The sequence below is a fragment of the Aulonocara sp. 'chitande type north' Nkhata Bay genome, linkage group LG7 (genome assembly GCF_057382095.1).
Source record: "Aulonocara sp. 'chitande type north' Nkhata Bay isolate Kocher_YH1m ecotype deep benthic linkage group LG7, A_spYH_male_GT1.1, whole genome shotgun sequence".
Lineage (NCBI taxonomy): Eukaryota > Metazoa > Chordata > Actinopteri > Cichliformes > Cichlidae > Aulonocara > Aulonocara sp. 'chitande type north' Nkhata Bay.
The window spans coordinates 4,217,681-4,238,796 of NC_141350.1; the positions used below are offsets into that span (position 1 = coordinate 4,217,681).

General features: G+C 42.4%; 1 protein-coding gene across 5 annotated transcripts in view; it reads right to left on the reverse strand.

Annotated features, from left to right (window-relative positions):
* The window catches only part of srgap1a (SLIT-ROBO Rho GTPase activating protein 1a), a 79,286-nt gene that overhangs the window by 7,440 nt on the left and 50,730 nt on the right, over positions 1 to 21,116 (reverse strand). For 3 of the 5 annotated variants that reach the window (XM_086298064.1, XM_086298063.1, XM_086298067.1), the window contains exons 9-20: positions 18,380 to 18,577; positions 17,809 to 17,893; positions 16,813 to 16,840; positions 15,859 to 15,964; positions 14,015 to 14,075; positions 13,325 to 13,402; positions 13,039 to 13,173; positions 9,576 to 9,681; positions 9,214 to 9,438; positions 8,273 to 8,352; positions 1,981 to 2,161; positions 48 to 185 (exon numbers count right to left, since the gene is read on the reverse strand). In XM_086298064.1, coding sequence (XP_086154190.1) covers positions 48 to 185; positions 1,981 to 2,161; positions 8,273 to 8,352; positions 9,214 to 9,438; positions 9,576 to 9,681; positions 13,039 to 13,173; positions 13,325 to 13,402; positions 14,015 to 14,075; positions 15,859 to 15,964; positions 16,813 to 16,840; positions 17,809 to 17,893; positions 18,380 to 18,577 — 1,421 coding nt within the window. Of the gene's footprint in view, positions 1 to 47; positions 186 to 1,980; positions 2,162 to 8,272; positions 8,353 to 9,213; positions 9,439 to 9,575; positions 9,682 to 13,038; positions 13,174 to 13,324; positions 13,403 to 14,014; positions 14,076 to 15,147; positions 15,182 to 15,858; positions 15,965 to 16,812; positions 16,841 to 17,808; positions 17,894 to 18,379; positions 18,578 to 21,116 lie in introns of all 5 variants that reach the window. The other 2 variants (XM_086298066.1, XM_086298065.1) reach the window with 1 other exon arrangement.

Below are 21,116 nucleotides of genomic sequence, written 5' to 3' on the forward strand. Positions count from 1 at the left end.
ACAAAAAAGCATCAACAGCTAGCACTGTTTTACAGCAGTATACCCACCTGGTGATGAAGGCTTCAGAGATCCTGGTGTCATTGGGTGAACCGATGTCTTTTCCTGAGCATTTATCCTCCCCAGCATGGCCACTGCTGGCCTCGCTGTCAGCCTTCTGACTCAGAGTGTCTGAGAAGTTGTCATCTCTGGGACACAGAGACAGTGTGACATTGAGACATGAAAAGAGCAAGAAGTGATAGACAAACCCACAGTAGAAAAAAAAAAGGGACAAATCAGCAAATCAGTCAATCTTTTATATTTGTTCAGTTCTTCAGTATCAGTATTTTCCATCCGTTTCCTGAGAGTCAGCATGTGTCACCCCCACCCCCACCCCACAAGGTCTACGGAGTCAGATGAGTCATAGTCCCGAACCTCTCAGCATTCTGGTGATGCGCTGTGTCGGCGACACGCACAAACACTCACACACAAACCAGCTGCATGAGTTTCAGTGAGCTGTGTCACTGGATACTCGGTACAGTTGGTGCCTGTCAGGTGGCAGTAATCAGACCTACTGAGCTGCACTGTTGCCTCTGATGGCATCATCAAACACAGTCACTTATTTAGCAAATCCACATGAACGCACAGGGTCACAGCACAGACGAGCACTTCTCCAAAGCAGAGGCAGCTACCAACAAAAATTACAAACGAATTTTCACAGTCAAACGTTGACAGGTGACATCTTGTGCCAAAGTACTTTAGGAAACATCTCCCTGTATATGTTATTTTTTTACAGGACGAGTGAAGATTGCAATCTTGTGCGCTCTTACTTTCCTCTGCCTGCTCACTTTAAGTAGAGACCAGGACGTTACTTCCTTGGGAACAACGTGTACAGCTGTAAATTTCTGTGCTCTTTCATTAACTAAGATGACACCCCATCAGCAGTGCTCCCTCCTAGTGAATTATTGATAGGGGTCCTTTGACGGGACAACAGCAGCAGGGGAAGGAGGAAAACAGAAAGAGCGTGAAGGCATTCCAAATGACTGTTTTGCCAGCCAGCTACTAAGTGATTGGAGTGATTCTGTTCCAGTCCTAACGAGACAGTGACTTCAGTCCATTAGGCACCAACAGTCGCTATGGCAGAGTGCATGCTTGTTAGTGCTGAGAGCACGAGACGGTGACAGAAGGCTTGGTTAAGGACCCTGGAGATGCAGAAAGCTCCACAGCTGAGCAGGGATGACAGTGGAGGACAAGACAAATGAGCCTGAAGGTCCCCTGTGCGCGACCCTATAGTAACCTGACGGCCTAGCAGCCTTTTTGTGGAGCAAAGTCAACAAGGACAAGTGTGTTGTTTAACCCACAGGGATATTTTGCTAAGGACTTTAGCTCTCAGACTCTAAGTGGATCCGGCACTAGTTAAGCAGCCTTTGGTATAATAATTAAGCGAGGAGAGGTCAGAAACTACTCGTTCATCTTCCAACTAAAGAATTCCATTTTAATTGTATAATTAAAAATATATAAAAATGTAATTTTTATATACATTCAATCTATAAATGAATGTATTACTTTCAGTGGTTCTTTATAAACACCTTCTGTTAGAGCATTTTTCAGGGTTTGAGGACTCTGTCAGCTGTGGAACGAGTAAATGTTTTCCCTCATCTTAGGTTTAGTTCAAAAGATGCTGGCATCATATTTACTGAACAGATAGGAAACAGTATAAATCTTCCTGTCCAGCCTCAGCTCAGATAAGCTCTAGCCCAACCCCCACACCCCTGAACTGGATAAGCAGTTAAGAAAATGGATGTATGAATGTTCCCATCCATCTCTTGGGAAGAAAGTACATAACATATATTATGAACATCTGATTATTCCTTTACAACTGCCTACAGTTTGAGGTTAGCTAGAGGTAAACTGACTAGTCAGTATTCACTGTGCATGATGCACATCTTTTGTTTGTGCTCAATACAGAAGATATTTATTGCTCTATATTTGTAGGACACTCACATGTCTTGGACTACAATGTACTGGTGTGGCACCAGGCCATCAATCCCATTGTGCCTCCCCTCCCACCAGTCTTCAGATGCCCGTTGATACAGCAGCAGGGAGGCGCCCTTCTTGAAAGACAACTCTCGAGAAGAGCGCCCGACGTAGTCAAACTTGGCAATGGCTTCAATAGGCTCACCCTCTGTCAAGAGAAAGGATTAGTCAGGTTAAGTACATGTCAGATATGGCAAAGTCATCAAGTACAGATGGTTGTTATTTCATGTGCAGACATTTCTAACAACTGATTAAAGTGCTGTAGACTTGGGAAATAAAAATCTAATTTTGGAAACAAATGCACTTACAAATACAGGCTGGCTACAATTCAAGGGAGTCTAACACCGACATGTTTGTACACGTGAATATGCAGTTGATGCAAGTGCACATGGAGTGCAAGTAAGCTAAGCCAGCTGATTCCCCCGCCCTCAGTTCCAGTCAATAGTAACCCAGCTTTACAACAGCAGGCCAGAGCCACTATGGGCCCTGAGGAGCTTTAGCAGGACATGTATAGAAGCTTTTGAGAGGAGATCTATGCGACTCAGGGGCATGTGAGTCACGGCATGGATCATCAGACTGGGGTGATTACTGCTCAATAATTGTACAAATAGAGCTCTGGATCACTGACAACAGAATGTGAAACATACCGTGAAAAGTTACTGCGTAAAACACCAGCCAGTGGTCGACTGAACAATTATTATTACAGTTTATTTTAATTTACTTGTACACATTTAACTACTTGTGTTCCCCGAATACAATCTGAAGAGAACAACATCTAGAGTTGACTTTACTTTTCAAAAAAGGCACAGTCTCCAAGCCAATATGTATGCACTACAGCAACACGAGGCTAAAAATAGCTTCTTTATTCCTCCCTCGCTCCTACCTCTGCTTTCCTGCCAGCTCACTTTCTCGCTTCAAGTCAGACAGGGGGTCCCTGGACAGACGTAACACAGGCTCTATATATACGCTGGTAGGAAGGCAACAGAGTAAATGTCTGAAACCTGTCTCAGCTGTGACAACTCATCGTGATATACTGCATCTTTCTCAGGAGTGGGAGATTAATTTCAAGATGAGAATCCCGTGTGCTAAAGAAAATATAGGCTTGATTGTGGAAAGACTTGTGGGCTCTGCATTTCTTCCAGTGTCCTATTTTATCTCATGTATTCTCGTTCAGTTTCATCCCACCTTTAACTTGCTACTGTCTTTGCTTCACTGGGTTGTCAGTTTTTGCCGTGGCTCCGATGAAATGTGACAAGCAGGAATTTACAGTTTGAATTAATCGGACTGCACTACAGTGGACGAGGCTGTTAATAAAGCAGACGGCACAGTCGTCGGTGCAGGGGAATTCTCTTCCTTCCTCTACTTTCTTCATCCCTTTCAGTCACGTCAATAAGCTGATCCTGCGATCTGTCAATGTGTACCCAAGGCACACGCGTGTGAGTGCTGCAGGGACGTGACTGAAGCTGGAAGCAGCAGGCAGGATTCCCTTTGTCATGTCGTGCAATTATAACTGAAAATCTTTCAGAACCAACTGAACTCGGTTGCACACGTACATGTACGCACCCTCCCACACTGAGACTGGAGCTAAAGAAATGCTGAACCATGAGAGTTGGAGGCATGTGGTCCAAGAGATAGAAACTGTCAGATGTCTTGCACACACCAGTGGAGCGCGGTTGGTGTGGATGTTGCTTACACCAGTGTTCCCACAGAGAAATGGGGCAGCAGAAGCCTGGTTTGATATGTTTTTAGGATCAATGGCACTAAAGGAGGCTTCTTTTCCCCCACTGCACATCATCATGATGTTAATAATCGCACACTCTTGCTGTTACAAAACAAACAGCAGACACTGCGGCAAACATGGGAAAAAAAGAAAAGAAACATGGCTCCTAATAGGAAAACTGACTACGCTCTGCAAAGTATAACAATACATTCCCCTTTAACATCTACAATACAGCGAGCAGGTTCACGTGACATCGAGGGCATCCTGGTATATTCCTGTAACTGCCATAATCAATGAGTCATTTAGTTCATTTCTGACCTTGTGGGAAATTTACCAGCAGACACAACATTAATGTTGCCACTCTAAAACCAGTTAAGCTCCTCGCGTGACAACCATCATCTCAAATGTCACGCGTGTCGGACAGTGTCAAATGTCACAACGCCCAGTTTGTGCCTCCCATATGTTAACATTATTGCTGCTTCAAATAACTGTGTCCTATAGGGGAAAAACTTTAATTTAAGATTGATTTCAAAGCTGTCTTTGCTTAGCAGGTTAATAAAAAGCACAAACTGTTGCAGAGATCAAAGGAAATGGGATTATTTTTACACATACAGCACAAAAGGCTTCAACTCTTGTTTCTTTATATTTTGCTTCCAGAGAGCAACACATTATTGTCACTTTTTAAAGTGGTCTTGAGTGTTTCTCCAGGGATGAACCAGTGTTGTGTCTACACATAACAGATAACTTGGCAAAGAACCAATTTTACTAGTTACTAGTAAAACACAATTCGCTCCCTGGCCCAGAATACTATTTTTGCATCAACAAGGCGAGTTCCAAGAAGCCGTTAGCTGAAACTTGGCATTATCTCAGCATGGTGGAAACTGGTGGATTAAAACCAGAAGTGGCAGGCCTACAAATAAACCAGCTACAGTAGATGAACAGTATCTGAAAGTCACATCCTAAAGAAACTGAACTGGACCTTCAGTTAATCCTCCTACTGTTCTCTGAAAATTCATCAGAAAAGATGTTAGTGGAAGGATGGCTGTAAAGAAGCCGATCTTAAGGAGGGAAAACTGAGAGAAAAGGGTGAGGTAGGCCAAATTAGACAAGAACTAGCCTTGATGTTTGGTTCCAATGATTGTATTAGGGCTGTGCGATATGACCAAAATTAAGACATCTATCGTCCGATAACGATATAAATCACAAAAATGTAACATTTTCTGTAAATTCTGTGAATCTCGGGCAGCTCGACTTGCGTGAAGTGTTTCCAGCTGGAGTCGAGTGTTTTAACCGATGCATGAAACGATACATTTTTAGACATAAGTTGTAACATCCGCCGTTTTCTTTGTGAGTATTTATTACACGGCGTGCTGCGGGGAAAAGCCTGTTCTAACGTTTGAGTCTAAGGTTTATTTTCTAACACTTGACGGCTCTTTTTTAATTCTCATCCGTAAATAATCTGCTCTTTCACGTGATTCAGTTTATTTTGAAAAGTCTCAACAGGATCTTGAGCTTTATTGTGAAAGGTTTATGTGGAAAATAAACAAGCAGACACGCGATGGTTTTACAGTCGTTGTTGCTAACGACAACGCATAAAAACAAGCCCTTGTCTGTCTGTAGTGTGGTTATATTAAATATAAGCGAAAGAGAGAACTTTAAGAAATGAATATAGCCACTACAGTGACCATCAAAACCATGAAAAATATTGCCGTAAAGAGTTTATTTTGCGACACCACGAAACAAACGATAGCGTAAAATGAAACGATAGATGTTTTTATATCGTCATCCGATATATATGGTTATATCGAACAGCCCTAGCGAGTATGTCCAGAGGAGGTCAGGAATGAGGTACAACAGTGAGCCAGCCATCACAAAAATGGCTCTGTCATGGTTTGAGGCTGGAATCATGGTATTATGAACGCAGAAAAGAACCATTCGATTTTGCTCCACTGTGTAATACTGTGTGGAAAGCTTTCAATTGGCAGAAACTTCATTTCTCAGCATGGCAATGATACCAAACACACTGCCAATGTAGTAAAAGCATACCTGGATAGAAAAACACAGTGAAACATCGGGCATTGAAGGCCTCAGCTGAGGCCAGGTCTCAACTATAATGAAGCAATGTGGGATCAGAGGCAGTATTCCTGAAGACTACTAAATAAAAAAGAAAGCTTGCCTAAAATAGTTTAGGGTCTGTTGAAGAATAAAAGTCCTCATACCAAACACTGAGCTTCAAGCTCGTTATAACTCATTTTATACAATATTTCCATTCATGTTTGTAGACGTTTCGATAAACTGTTGCATTTATTTGTCATTTTTCCAGGAAAACGTGAATGAAATGAAGAGTGTCTCATGACTTTTGCACAGTACTGCCTGCTTTTTAATCATGAACAAAATGTATCGGGAGCATAAAAACTCACAATGCTGCTAAAATAAAAGTGACTACCCAGTGTCTTATTAAAAGGAATAAGAATGTGTGCATCAAATTTAACAGGATAAGTAAAAATCTGGACCTTTTGTTGACATGAAAGAAATGGGATGACTAATATAGGATTCAACCTCTGTGCAAAACCTCAAAGCAAAAGAGATACTTCAGTGAGGGCCAAAGTGGTGAACAGGTGGACAACCGCACCCTCTTTTGGACCAAACCAAGAAGCTGCTATCGTATATTTCAAAATAAAGGTAAGCATAGGAGTTCTGGTACATCTTGGGGAGCTTTTCATGAAATACCCATCTGGGGAATCCTGGTGAAGACTGACATTATGTCTTTCAGAAGACTGTTTGCCTCTGAAAAATACACAAAATACATAAACTGTGGCTATATTTTCTGAATGGTCACAACTACAATATGACAAAAGATCTTGATCGTCAGTTATCCACACACTTCATTTTTTTCACAAATGTTATCAGGACAGCATATTGCATTAAGACTCTGTATGTAATCAGCTTGAAACGCATCTGCTCCAACGAGTCAAGGATATTTCTCCACCGGTGTTTGCACACGAGGTGACATTCACTTCCTTTAAAGGCCAACACAAGTTAACACGTTTGAAGCCTTGATAAGAAAGGAGAGAAAAATGATAACTATGTAAGTCTGGAGAAAACAAGCGAGAGTAACTAAACAGGAAACAAGCCCTGTTTTTGTGTCTGAAATCCAACTGAGGTCACAGGGATTTAAAAATAACTGATGACAATAACTTGACCACAGTTCAAGACTCTACAGGGAGGAACTCAGTCAGTGAGGACATCCTCCCAGTCTGCTTAGAGAAGCTTTTGGAACAAAACCATGGCAGCAAGGGCTTTCTGGAAAACACAATCTTCTCGTAATTACTCAAAGTTGATAGCTGCCATCTGTGTTTTACAGTAGGAATAAGTTTCCTCGTCTAATCAGATATTTCCTTTGGTTATACTTAACAGTAAGATGAGGGTCTTTATTTGGAAACCGTGATTAAAAGCTAATGTCAGGAGAAGAGATCAACTGTGGTTTTCAAAGTCTCTCTGTGGAGGCTGATGTCAACATGTAGCTTGGTGATAACGTGGAAGGATTTGGGTGACCGCTTTCAACAGAAAAGGTTTAGGAAAGTGTGTTACTAAGGTAAGACAATAAAATTAGGTTCAACAGTAGTTCAAGTATTTCTTGCACCGTTCTGTCTACATCTGGTCAGTTTTCTGTCAAAGTTATCTCTCACTTTTTAATGAGCTGAAAGTTTTATTGTCCTTTTCTGCTTTTTACTGTAAGTTAAACAGCAAAGTCATACCACGTCTAATCTTTTGGTCTCAACTAACTCACTAAATATTTGATTTGGACATGATGAACTGGTATCCATTTCATGGAAACAAAGGACCACATGTCTGATCACACAACAGCGTCTGGCTGAAGTACTTAATATCCTCCAGTGTCAACAACAGCCCGGTGTTTTTTCTTCGTTTCTTCATTTCTATATATATTTCTCTGGGACATATGGAAATGTAGTTAAATGTAGACTTTATTATTTTTGAACCACAGATAAAATGTGACACTTTTGAAACATGCTTCATAAATCTGCCATAAATTACTTGTGCGCTGATTTTTCACAAAGGGAGTTAAAAATGTAATCCAAGGTTGGGACCTTTAAGAAACAAGTTTCCATTCCCAGGAGGCCCAAAAGGTGCAGACCACCAAGGAATTTGTAAAATGAGGGGGTGCCGTCCAAAGCCCCAAGGAAAGCAGAACCATTAGAATATGAATGGCTGTCTGTCATTCTGAGCCCGGTTCCCTGGCTCTTCAAGGTTAATGCATTTATCGGGCTGAAAGGCAGGATTAGCCACCCGGAGCTGCAGAGACACAAGTTTAACCCCCCACACACCAAAGACTGGGGGGGGTTAAATTTAACCGTGCATATGCTAAATGAACAATGGTTACAATAATTAGTTTTAGTTCTATATTTAGTGATTGCAACTCCTAAAAACACAATTTGATTGGACTCTAGAAGGACACAAAGGTATGTAAGAGCAAGTTTAAACATTTGTATGACTATTTACTGCTGTGCAGTCACTCACCATCCTCGCTGGTGTGCGTCTCTGTTCCTCCCTCATTGTCTACCTCCTCCAGGGCTCCATGCTCGCTATAGGGGCTCTCACTGTTGGGGACAACATCCAAATTACCAGGGTCACAGCCACAACAGGGTTCAAGGACTAAGGTACATTTCAACAACACACACAAAAAATTTTAATGATAAAAAGCCATTCAAGACAAGATGAAAAGCAGGAAGGTTTTTTACAATTAATAAGACATGGAGGATGTTCAACCAGCAGCCATTATCAAGAGTTTCCCATTGTGTGGTTAGGAAGTCTTTCTAAATGATCATCTGGAAATGAAGAGTGAGAGCTGACAGGAACGCCACACATGACCGCAGATTACCCCGGCCAGGAAATGAACGTCTGCGTCCAAGCTAACATGTCAGTAGCAACCTCCTCTTTAGGGAGAGGAGGAGGCAACGAATGGAAAAGAAAATCCCAGGGGTTATGTCTCACTCGGGGAGACACAGGCACGCTGAGACAGGTGATTTACTCTGGCCAGAGATAAATCGCTGTCAGGCTGCGGTGATGTGGGGGCAGCACAGACGAGGAGAAACAGAGGTAGATAAAGTCGGGAAGAAACAAGCGATAACCTTATATACAGATGTGAGGCTGGTTTTTGTCTTGCTTGACTGCAGTTTGCTCTGCATTTCAACTAATCAGCCCCTTCCTGCCAGGTGACCTCTTTTTTCTTCTGTCATGATCGTAGAAATTAAAACGATCGTTTCAGCCTGTCTCATCTAAATACAGTCCTGAAACATGAGCTACCTCGTCATGTTCTTCAGCTGCACGTGTTGAACTGGTATGTGTCATAGCTCACATCCACTCCCCAGTGTGAACATCTCTGGATGTTTGGGTCCAGTAAATGCGGCACTTCACCCGATTTAGGTATAGCACTGTCGGCATACGTTCTTATTTCTTACCAGTAGTCCCCGCCCGCCATGCACTTCTCATAGATGGGCCCATCCAGTTCTTTGACATCAGGAAAGATGGTCTCGTGGTGGATGATGATCGTCTTGATGATCTCGTTGACGTGGGCCTGGCACGAGACCTGGTCCTGGCTGTCTGGTGTGGGCATGAGTGTTGGGCCAAAACATATGGCCAGGTTGTATGGGTCCATCATGTTCTCATCACTGTACTGGGACAGACTGAAGGGAGGGACGGAGGGTGAAGAAACAAAATATAAAGGAGTAAAAGGTTGGAATATTTTAGTATAAAGTATTTCAGACAAATCATTGAGCAAGGGCAATCATGATGTTTAGGATGTTATTTTTGTTAAACTCACTGGTCGAGGAAGGCAAAGAGGTAGCGCATCACAATGAGGACCGATCTGGGAATGGTCAGGAGGATCTTACGGATGTACAGCGCTCTCTCATACAGGTTTTCTATTCCTTTTTTAAAAAAAAAAATAGGGGGGGGGGGGTCAAAAAGAGTATGTTGTTAGCAATAAAAAATTTATAAACCAAAAAAATAAAAGCATATATAACAAGTTTTTCTCTGGTTCAGTCCATGGAGTAGACGTCTGGGGCTTACACTTGTGTAATCTATCGACGTTATCCACATACTCTCAAGTCTAAAGACATAAATTCGGCCAAATACTTAGTAGAAACATTAAATATTTAAACGGGCACAGACGTTTAATTGTATAAGGTCCTCGTGGACACAGGCGATATGTTGACTCTGGTAATTACCCTCACCACAACTTTGGTTTATCACCCGATTCTCTCATAAAGGAAGAAGAAGTGAAAATAGGTGCTCTGTCACGCGCACATTTTGTTTACCTTTTCAGAAATATCACGAAAAAAAGAGCAGCTTTATTATCATTTTCACAGAGAAAAAATATTGTGCTTTAGTAAGATGCAGCCGGAGAATGTCGACCTTTCTGTCCTTCGTTACTATTATGTTTGTCTCAGTGTGGCACCTGAAACAGGCTGTTTTAAGCAGCTAAGCTGGGGCTGTGCTGGCTGGGCTGCTAAAAATAGCCATGTCACCCTCCAGCCACTGTGTGCCATCTGGGATTTGGGCTTCTGGGATACTTGTGATGCATTTCATTTTTCATGAATACCTAACTTGGATTCTGTGAGGCTCTCAAGCACTTCAGAAGCTGCTATTTAAAGATCTATTCGAACGCAGACTTCTACATCACGTGTGTGCAGCACATCCTCGCGAAGCATTCTTACCGCAAATTCCAAAATGAAAGATATCACAAGCCGCAGTGCATGGCTGCGGTGAAAATGAAACAGTCAACTGAGAGCGGTTAAACGATCTCGTAGCTGGTCTGAGCTGCTCCATATGGGAATAAGGTTTATATATGGAGCCTGCTGGGCGCTCAGCCCACACTGCAATCACTGGCATGCAGAGCTGGGAAATGTAAACAGGGAATCCCCATCACTCATCCAGCACAAATGTGTAAACGACGGTAGACCCAAGAAACTCAAGAGGACACACTTCACACACTTGCGAGTACACAAAGAACACACACAAATACACGGGGCACACAATCACTCCCGCAGAGTCGCACGAGGCATCGGGACGCACACTATGTCCATGTGACTTTGTGCATATTCAATTGTTCTTTAACAGAGCTGATGTGATGTAATGCAGTGTCATTCAAAGAGCTGACTGAACTGTGGAACGATTCAGACAAATTCACAATGTGACCATTCTTGTGAGGACTCCACTGCAGATTCAGCCCAGGGCTGCGAACATTCAACACTCCACCAAAACTCTATGGTCAGCTTTGTGCCGCTCACAACAGATCGGCTCCTGCTCAGAGCTCAACACAGCAGAGCAGGACCCACAAAACGCAAGTCCGAGTTCAGACTTCAGAATGACAAAGAGTTCAAGCAAGACTACAAGGAATATCCCAAAATGTTCAAACTTTCATTATCGGATACAGTGGGGCAAAAAAGTATTTAGTCAGCCACCGATTGTGCAAGTTCCCCCACCTAAAATGATGACAGAGGTCAGTAATTTGCACCAGAGGTACACTTCAACTGTGAGAGACAGAATGTGAAAAAAAAAAATCCATGAATCCACATGGTAGGATTTGTAAAGAATTTATTGGTAAATCAGGGTGGAAAATAAGTATTTGGTCAATAACAAAAATACAACTCAATACTTTGTAACATAACCTTTGTTGGCAATAACAGAGGTCAAACGTTTACTATAGGTCTTTACCAGGTTTGCACACAGTAGCTGGTATTTTGGCCCATTCCTCCATGCAGATCTTCTCGAGAGCAGTGATGTTTTGGGGCTGTCGCCGAGCAACACAGACTTTCAACTCCCGCCACAGATTTTCTATGGGGTTGAGGTCTGGAGACTGGCTAGGCCACTCCAGGACTTTCAAATGCTTCTTACGGAGCCACTCCTTTGTTGCCCGGGCGGTGTGTTTTGGATCATTGTCATGTTGGAAGACCCAGCCTCGTTTCATCTTCAAAGTTCTCACTGATGGAAGGAGGTTTTGGCTCAAAATCTCACGATACATGGCCCCATTCATTCTGTCCTTAACACGGATCAGTCGTCCTGTCCCCTTGGCAGAAAAACAGCCCCATAGCATGATGTTTCCACCCCCATGCTTCACAGTAGGTATGGTGTTCTTGGGATGCAACTCAGTATTCTTCGTCCTCCAAACATGACGAGTTGAGTTTATACCAAAAAGTTCTACTTTGGTTTCATCTGACCACATGACATTCTCCCAATCCTCTGCTGTATCATCCATGTGCTCTCTGGCAAACTTCAGACGGGCCTGGACATGCACTGGCTTCAGCAGCGGAACACGTCTGGCACTGCGGGATTTGATTCCCTGCCGTTGTAGTGTGTTACTGATGGTGACCTTTGTTACTTTGGTCCCAGCTCTCTGCAGGTCATTCACCAGGTCCCCCCGTGTGGTTCTGGGATCTTTGCTCACCGTTCTCATGATCATTTTGACCCCACGGGATGAGATCTTGCGTGGAGCCCCAGATCGAGGGAGATTATCAGTGGTCTTGTATGTCTTCCATTTTCTGATGATTGCTCCCACAGTTGATTTTTTCACACCAAGCTGCTTGCCTATTGTAGATTCACTCTTCCCAGTCTGGTGCAGGTCTACAATACTTTTCCTGGTGTCCTTCGAAAGCTCTTTGGTCTTGGCCATGGCGGAGTTTGGAGTCCGACTGTTTGAGGCTGTGGACAGGTGTCTTTTATACAGATGATGAGTTCAAACAGGTGCCATTCATACAGGTAACGAGTGGGGGACAGAAAAGCGTCTTACAGAAGACGTTACAGGTCTGTGAGAGCCAGAGATTTTCCATGTTTGAGGTGACCAAATACTTATTGTCCACCCTGATTTACGAATAAATTCTTTACAAATCCTACCATGTGGATTCATGGATTTTTTTTTCACATTCTGTCTCTCACAGTTGAAGTGTACCTCTGGTGCAAAGTACTGACCTCTGTCATCATTTTAAGTGGGGGAACTTGCACAATCAGTGGCTGACTAAATACTTTTTTGCCCCACTGTATGTATAACCCCCCCCCACAAGGCTACAGTGTATAATATAAGATGATATGAGAGCTAATTATTTTAGGTCTTTAAGACAATAAAATCACCAGGATCTAAATCCATCTAAATTAGACAAATATGCTCTTCACTGTAACGCAAAGTATTTAAAATAAGTATGTAAATAAATAAAACTTGTTACAGAAAACAAACAATCAATCACTCATAAAAAGCGACTGACTGATAATACACAAAAATATGTTCTTACTGATGCAGGACAGCAGCTCATTGAACCTCTCTTTGGGGAAAAGAGGGTTCTCCAGACCTCGGAAGTACAGTTTGAGAACGCCAGCCACCGAATTGATGTCATGATTATTCTCATCGTCTGCCAGAGGGTCATTTCCTAAAACAAAGAGAAGCGAGCAGGTCAAGTTGGATTTATTTTATTGCATCATTTTAGACATATACCTAATTAAAAATAAAATTGGAAACAAATATAGTAGAGATCAAGCTGTTGACAAGCATCTTTTATAGTGAAAACAGAACCCCGGTACCTCTCTCAAATGAGTTCTTGATGTCGTTGACTTCCAGCTGGGATCCAGGTACACGAAATATTCCTTGGTGCTGGAGGCCTGTACAGGGAAAAAACAAAACAAAGAAAGAGGATGAGGAAGCAAAGAAAAGCAGAAGACCAACTCATGAGCTTTAATCCACCTGTGGTCATACAGATGAGAAAACAAATTGCCCAAAATGACACATCCTAAGGAAGATCAAAATTACTCATTATTCATATCATTACTAGTAATCAAAAAACATGCCCTTTACTAAGCAAGATTAAGTTACTGTAACTAGCCTGCAATATTTTTTTAGATTTATCTCTGAGTGTCATCAGTTGGTTGCCAGACAAGATGCAGAGGATGTTCTCTACAGTCACACCTTTCAATGCTTAGAATTATAAATCTGCTTTAGTCAGTGATATTTAAACTCAACAGTCATACAAGTGAGAGGTTTCTCACTGTATGGGAGAATGTATGTATGGGAATTTCAGTAGAAGAGACCACATAAAGATAAACAGGGAATTTGCACATTTCCATGGAATAAACTGAAACTCCAACATCTGCATCTGTGAAAGTGTTACTTTGTCCCACACTAGATAAAGTTGGTTGGGTTATAAGAAGACCTCAAAGAAGGTATAAATACAGCAACTACTGTAACACTGTAAGGGCTGACAGTATGCTACTCACCATACAAATTTATGTAGCGAATACAACTCTCAACCACACGAGGAATAGCTTGTCCAGAGTCCTTTGAAGAAAAGTCAGATGAGTAATTCGTCATTTTGTTACATGTTTAAGAGCCTAACCGATACTACATTTCTTTCAGTGATTTGTTACCAAAAAAAAAATAAATCACTGGTGTATAATGTCCTTGTTTTTCTTCATTAACACATAAAATCAAAATTGTGCAAAAAATATGTAATAATCAGGATTATATCACATTTTGAGGAGGTAATTTTTCCAAAATCTGATCAATTAAAACACGTGTCTCACTTTTGTGTTTTCTTAATGCATATCTGGTGCATGCAGACTGCTGACTGGTTCAATGTATTGATTGCGGCCCAATAGGAGCCGTTAAAAGAATATAATCATGCACACCCAGTGAAAGTGAAGCTGGTAAGTTTAAATACAAAGTGTGATCTTATTAAGACAGACTGACTTGACCTCACAGCTATTCCTTTGCTCAGTTTCATGGATGTCGTGGATTATCACTAAGTATACAAAAATCACTAACCAACTGGAATAGCAACACCGGAGGCCTATTGAAATGTGCTTAAACATGCCTTATGTCTTTTTTTATGCAAACAATCCAGAGCTGTGCTTAAATTAACAAGAGCTTATCCAAAAGGGCACAGACTCCATATGAAGTTCGGGCCTAAAATGGCCAGATAAGAGCACTTGGATGTGCACTCAACTCTCCTTCTGCCTGTGTGCTGGCTCCTCTTGTAAATCACTGCTGGAAGGGGACTCGGTACATGCTTTTAATGATACAGTGGATCTGTTTACAGCCCTCAGGGGTATACAATGAGCCCAAACGCAACAGCCATACTAAAATCGACTAGCTATGGCTGGAGTGCAGCAGTGAGGGTTGAGGCAGAAGCCGGGGTGCTGCTAGATTATGTAATGCGATCTCTTTGGATATGAGAGACTGATTTTGATCTATAAGGAATAGAAATTTGCACAGACAACTGAAACTACAGCTGTAACCTTCAACTCAGTCTGTCTAAGTGGCAGGTAAATAACTTGTTAGTACAGAATAGATACAGGAAATGAGAAAAGGTTCGCAGCACGAGCCCCCCAACATGCCTCAGAGTTTCTACCTGATGTCGAGTGTGTGAGTTCCGTCGTCCACGGCTAAAGAGAAATGTTGCAAGAGTCGGAGATGATCAGAGATGGAAAAAGGGGAAAAAAGCAAGATCCAGATTAGCACCTCAGCAGCTTCCCACCAAAGCTTTTACTAAGAGAGCGTCACATTCCACTCTGTGCTGGCATCAAACCCATAACAAAACAGCAGGAAGTGGACAGGATCAGGCAGGACTCGACACGGCCACCGGCGAGAGGCAGTGAAGAGACCGGAGGAGGGGGGCAGCACACCTTATCAGTTTGGCATCCGCTCCCCGACTGCCATCTATCCTGCTGTTTTCACTGGCCTCTGCTCTTACTCTGGAAGCGGAGGAGAGAATATCTCCCGCCAGAGCAGCTCAGTGATGCCAGGTCAGCAGTGAGTCAGGGGAGCTGATGGAGACAAACATTTATCCTTCCAACTGCTGTTCCCTTCCTCCTGCTGCCCTCCAAATCTATCAATGCCACCACCCCACACATCTGAGAAACAGACCGCCAGAGCTCGCTGACTCATGAGGAAGGTTTCCAGAATCCATCTTAGCACAAATGTTCATGTTTTGTTGTTGATAAATGATGATCAAAGCTAAGACGCTTACGGGGGAACCCACCAAAATGACCAGAAAGCCAGAGGGAAATAGAAAACGGATAGGAGAAGGTGAACAGTCAAGCGGGAGACTGGCAATCAGTACCTTAATAAATGACTCCAAATTGCCATTAAATAACCTAACATTAAAAACAGAGCGGGGTCTAGCCCGCCGGGTGCCAGTGAGGGTTCTGTACGGCCCATTGGGATGTCTAGAACACAAAGAATGAATCAGAAAAGGCAAACAATGCATTTTGTGGTTTCCCTCTTTGCACATTTATGTCCTTTCAAAACCTGAACTGAAGAGGAGGATGACTAATCTTCAAAACCTTTCAACTCCAGGTGATGGCTGGATGGATGAATAAGGGTATTTTTTCAAACACAGCTGAAACCCATGAAATAACATTTTCTTTATAGCCTTTTTTTTAATCCTCCACCAGATACAACAGGCCAGAGAAATGCCAGACCCACTGGGAGCTTTGTATGTGTCAGCATCCACCTCGTGACAGAGCCTGCAGGTGACAGTCCCTTTTAGTTAGTGTGTATGTTATAATTCTGTTCTTGAGATCTGGAGGACTTAAGAGTAAATTTTCCTCCTCGAAGAGGCAAGTTCAAATTAAACTTCTATTCCTTGTTGAGTTACTAGCCACCAAATAGGGTTCCTTTCATCAAATTAAGCATATTATCTGCTGATAACAGCCAGCCAACGTCAGTCGATAGCGACTCTCTTTAAATTGCTTTAACCGGCCTATGTCTACTACTGCAGAACCCTTTGCAACCTGTCTCTATCTCAGCCTTTCATTTTGTTGTGTGTCCGACTTCATCAACGCCATCAGCTGTCACTGATTTCTGCTGGTCTCCCTGTATATGGTGTCCACCCATGTGCATCAAAGGAAGAGAGGTCCTAGAACTTACTGACAGAAATATCATAATATATAAAACTAGTATAACTAGCTAAGTTATGTAACTACAGAAGTAGTGAAAAGAAAAACTGTCCTGAAGTTTCAGTCGCTGTTGAAAGGGAAGTGAATATGCACAGGTGCTGATGTGTCTACTTTACCTTGTGGTCATGTATTCAGCTCGGTGGCCTGAGATATGAGAAAAGAGACAAGGTGTGACAAGAAGTTAGTTGGGTGGACATGCCAAGACTCATCACTGCAGTCCCTGCAGGGAATTGTGCATATGGCTAACAAAGCATTTGCCATCTGCTCACAACCACTGGCCTTTTGAGCAATCCAAAAGAAACCCATACACACTGTTTTTCCACATAATATTATAACCTGTGCCGAGACGGTTACATCAAAATGTAGTTCAAACATCTAAGAGGACACAGATGCACTTTTAAAAGTTATGGGCGCATGCACACGCACACAATACACAGAGCTAAGTTTAAAACAAGCAAAAGAAGATGAAGCAAAAATAACTACCAAATGGTTTCGCATAACAGGAAGACGCTCAAATTTTTTGGGTGACTCAAACCGTACTTCATGCAGACACCAAAATGACTAAGTAGCATGTGGGAGAAACAGGAGGGTTTTTTCTTCCTCTTAACTTAAGGCTTCATTAATCATTCAGCGTCGAATTTGAAGGAGACCACCGGGACTGCCTGTTAGAACAATGAACTGACAAATACAAGCTGAGCCCTTTAGGAGATCCTACCAGTGTAGAACAAGGGGGGCCTGTTCTTATACATGGCAGGCCATTAGGTTTCAAGCAAATCAATCACTAAGATGGATAATACAAGTTCATTATTGCCCCTCGGCTCTGACTTGCCTGGTTTTAAACCAGATTACAATCTAAGAGCTTTGACTGGTGACAAAAGCAAACAAACAACAGGAAGTTTGCCACAGAATAGACTGAATTTGCTCAAGATGGACTGCCAAATATAATAGAATTCAGTAAAGTACACAATTATTTGTTACACTAGATGTTTGGGTATTGATTGGGGTTAATAAGTCATTTTGGCTGGTAGAACATTTCCCATTTTAAGGTATGAATTAAGCACAAGTACAATACAGTGAAGAGTCTAAGGGTAAATACAGGGTCGTGAATGTACCTTCACCAAGTGCCCTCTTCAGCAAGTCGTGCTTGGCCTGCAGTTTGGAGATGAGATTGCTGCCTTCCAAAAACTCACGGAATTTCTGTGGAGAATTTAGAGTAATTACCCAGCAGCCCTGAGCACCGGCAGGAGCACCCACTCTTAAGACGGCAGTCTGTGATGAAGCAGCCAAGGGCAAAAGGACGTGCTAAGCGCCCCTTTTAGAAGCCCTTATCAGAGCATGTCCATCCCTGGATTGAAACAAGATTGCAGCTGGCAGCTGGAGATATTCTGGGGCAGTTACTCCTCTGCCAGCTGATCAAAGATTTCATAGGAATGATGTGCATAAGTTAAACATCACCTACAACCCAAATATCAAGTATATTCATATATAGATAAAAGCTTTGACTACATGTTCTAAGATTTATTATATAGATTCTGTGGTTTATGATCACACAGGAATGAATCTGTTGTAAAGCTGCATTACAGACAGCATGGATTTGATATTTATTTCTGTTTTCTACATTAAAAATAAATTTTAAAGTCATTACTTTCGCTAACTTGCAGCAGACATCATCTCTGCACTCACCATGAAGTAGAACTGCTCCGTCTCTTGCTGGTTGGCTCTCCTCTTGGCGATGCTGGGCTTGCTGAGGTACGTCTCCGACACTGTGGACTTGACTGATTCGGTGGACCGGCTGTGGTGGAAGCACTCAGACACATCGTAGTCTTCAATGGTCACCATGTCCTGGATGGTGGTCAGGGTTGCCTCTGATGTCTTTTTGATCTGTGAAAAGAAGAGAAGGTGAGAAAAAGCTGATGTCATCTCTTCTATATCACTATGTTACCATCTCACTATACACAGAAACTCACTTCACTCCCTGAAAACCACTCTCTATCCCAAGACACTTTAAAATTCAGGTGGTTTCTGACGAGGTGAATGTTCCCTAAAATAAAAGAATTTCCCGACGGTTCAAAGTGACTTATTTATCATTGTGTTCACACTCACGGGGTGCAGAGGTGAACAGTGTCAGATGGAAATGCCAGATTGAGCTGTAGGCTTTTAAGATCCATTTTCATAACCACGTCTTCCTGTCAACAGTTCTTCTCTCAGAGCTTATAAACACCAGGACTTGGCCAAGCATGCCCCACCACTTAGTGTGAAAGATGTTCGACCACTGCTGCAAGAGCTGCAGGGCATAACTGTGTCCATAATATTATGACATAAGATGGCACAACATGTGACATTCAAATGAGAGAGTAGATAAAAGTTAAAGACGCACACACACACATCCAGGGGGAAAAACTGATGTGTGTGTGCACACTTTGGCACGTTTAAGCCTTCAGAGTCATCCCAAATGTAAATATGTATATAAGGGATCAAGGCACTTGCAGAGTATGGACCAATGGCAATACAAACAGAGCAAATATAAACAGAGAAAGTAAAGGAGGCAGACAGGGAGGCATAAGAGACTAAACTGAAGTGTGTTAAGTGTGAACATGAATCACTGATGTGGAAAAGCCACAAAAAACCCCAAACAACAACAACAACGACAACACAAAAACCCACCAACAAGCACTTCCCTGGAAAAATTAAGCAAAACTGCAGCATTTCATGGAGACACTCACCATGTCAGTTCACTTACTGAGATTTTAAAAAGGTGGGGAACGCACAGGTCAATGGGACCCTGAATGTAATGCAGCTGGAATTCTTCTTGATTATCCTTAATGATCAGAATGACCTCACCTCAAAAGGTAGTGACCCCATTTGTCAGTTATTTAGTGAGTGCAAGCTCAGAGGTAATGAAAGAACAAGGCGAATTCCTCGTGTTACAATTATACACACTGAGACAACTGTGGATTGTGGCTTGTTTCTTTTAAACTGCCTGACCCGTGACTCATTTCACCTTCAAAGAAGAAGAAAAAAAAGAGTCGCCCTGAAAACCAAAGAAGACTTTTCAGCTTTCATGTGTTGCTGTGATGAATTACACTGCTGACACACATGCTCGTGCACACATGCTCGTGCACACATGCTCGTGCACACAGAATGGATGTAGTTATCCCACCTTTCATGAAGGAAAGGAAACACGCATACACGGAACATGAAATGCTAGATTCAGTAAAGTGAAACTTTCAAATGACTAAAAAGGCAAATTTACACAATGACAGGTAACTTCTAACATGTAGCTGTTGGTTAGACTGAGTGCGTTTGAGTTCCTCTCCCTGTGTTCCTGGCAGCCTCATTCAGAGTGGCACCATGGAGGCGAGAGGCCCAGCTGTCATCATGAAGACGAGAGCCATGCATGTGTGATAGAAATGCTCCTAGTGAAAAAGTTGTTGAGTTTATCCATTATTCAGCAGACGGATAGTTACCAGTGTTCGGTGCAGGGCTCAGTTACAGCAGAGCTCTTAGAGAGACTCGGTGGATATGCGTGTTAATCCGTAAATTATAAACCATAAATCCGGTGTCTCTATACTTTGATATAGACGTTCCAAGAGTAAGCAAGTAGCCATCATTATCTAAACTGAACTTCAGCACTGTTAAAAGCAAAAAATAATTCCAGTCGCAAAAAAGTGGAATAAAGGTTTATTCTGCAGGGAAGCACACCACTCCTAGTTAATCCTACATCCGTCATCAGAAGTCAGACTGCAGTCCACAGCTTTCAACAGACCCGGCAGTACAGTAAGTGGGTAATTCGCTGATCTTCCGCTATGAGCACACACACAGGCTTTGATGTGCTTCCTTGATATTTATCTGGAGGAAAAACAAACACTCCCTGCAAAGATGATGCTATTAGATTGCCAGGGTTTAGTGTGAAACATCTTGAGAATAACCATTAAGTGTGCTTGTGTATTTGCAGGAGAAGACGGCAGAAATCAGAGGAGGAAAATTAGTCTGTGTGAGCACTGGGTCATGCAGAGGCAAATGAGATCTAAATGGGCAGATTATTAAGTCTGCAAAAAGACAAATCACACTGACTGACTGATGAGGAGAAATGAAATTATGTCCTTAGAGAAATGAGTTTTTTGATGAAAGAAATCCAGCAGGATTATGCTAAGCCCTACGCCTAAATAAAAGTGAAATCCAGCGTCCTTCTCCCTGTGTTGCACTCTATCCAGCGCCAATGCAGAGTAAATTATTCAGCAATGTTTTCTTTCACCAAAGAGGTTTGAGGAAGCAGCTGCACTTCTCTATGAAGCACTGCCCTGTAGTTTTTCCTGTCCAGATAAAGACAGACGCTCCTTCTCCCTCGTACGTTTGACAGTCCAGCTTTTAGGTCGCCACAGTGCTTAGAAAGTTCATTTTCCAAGGATGTATCTGGCAC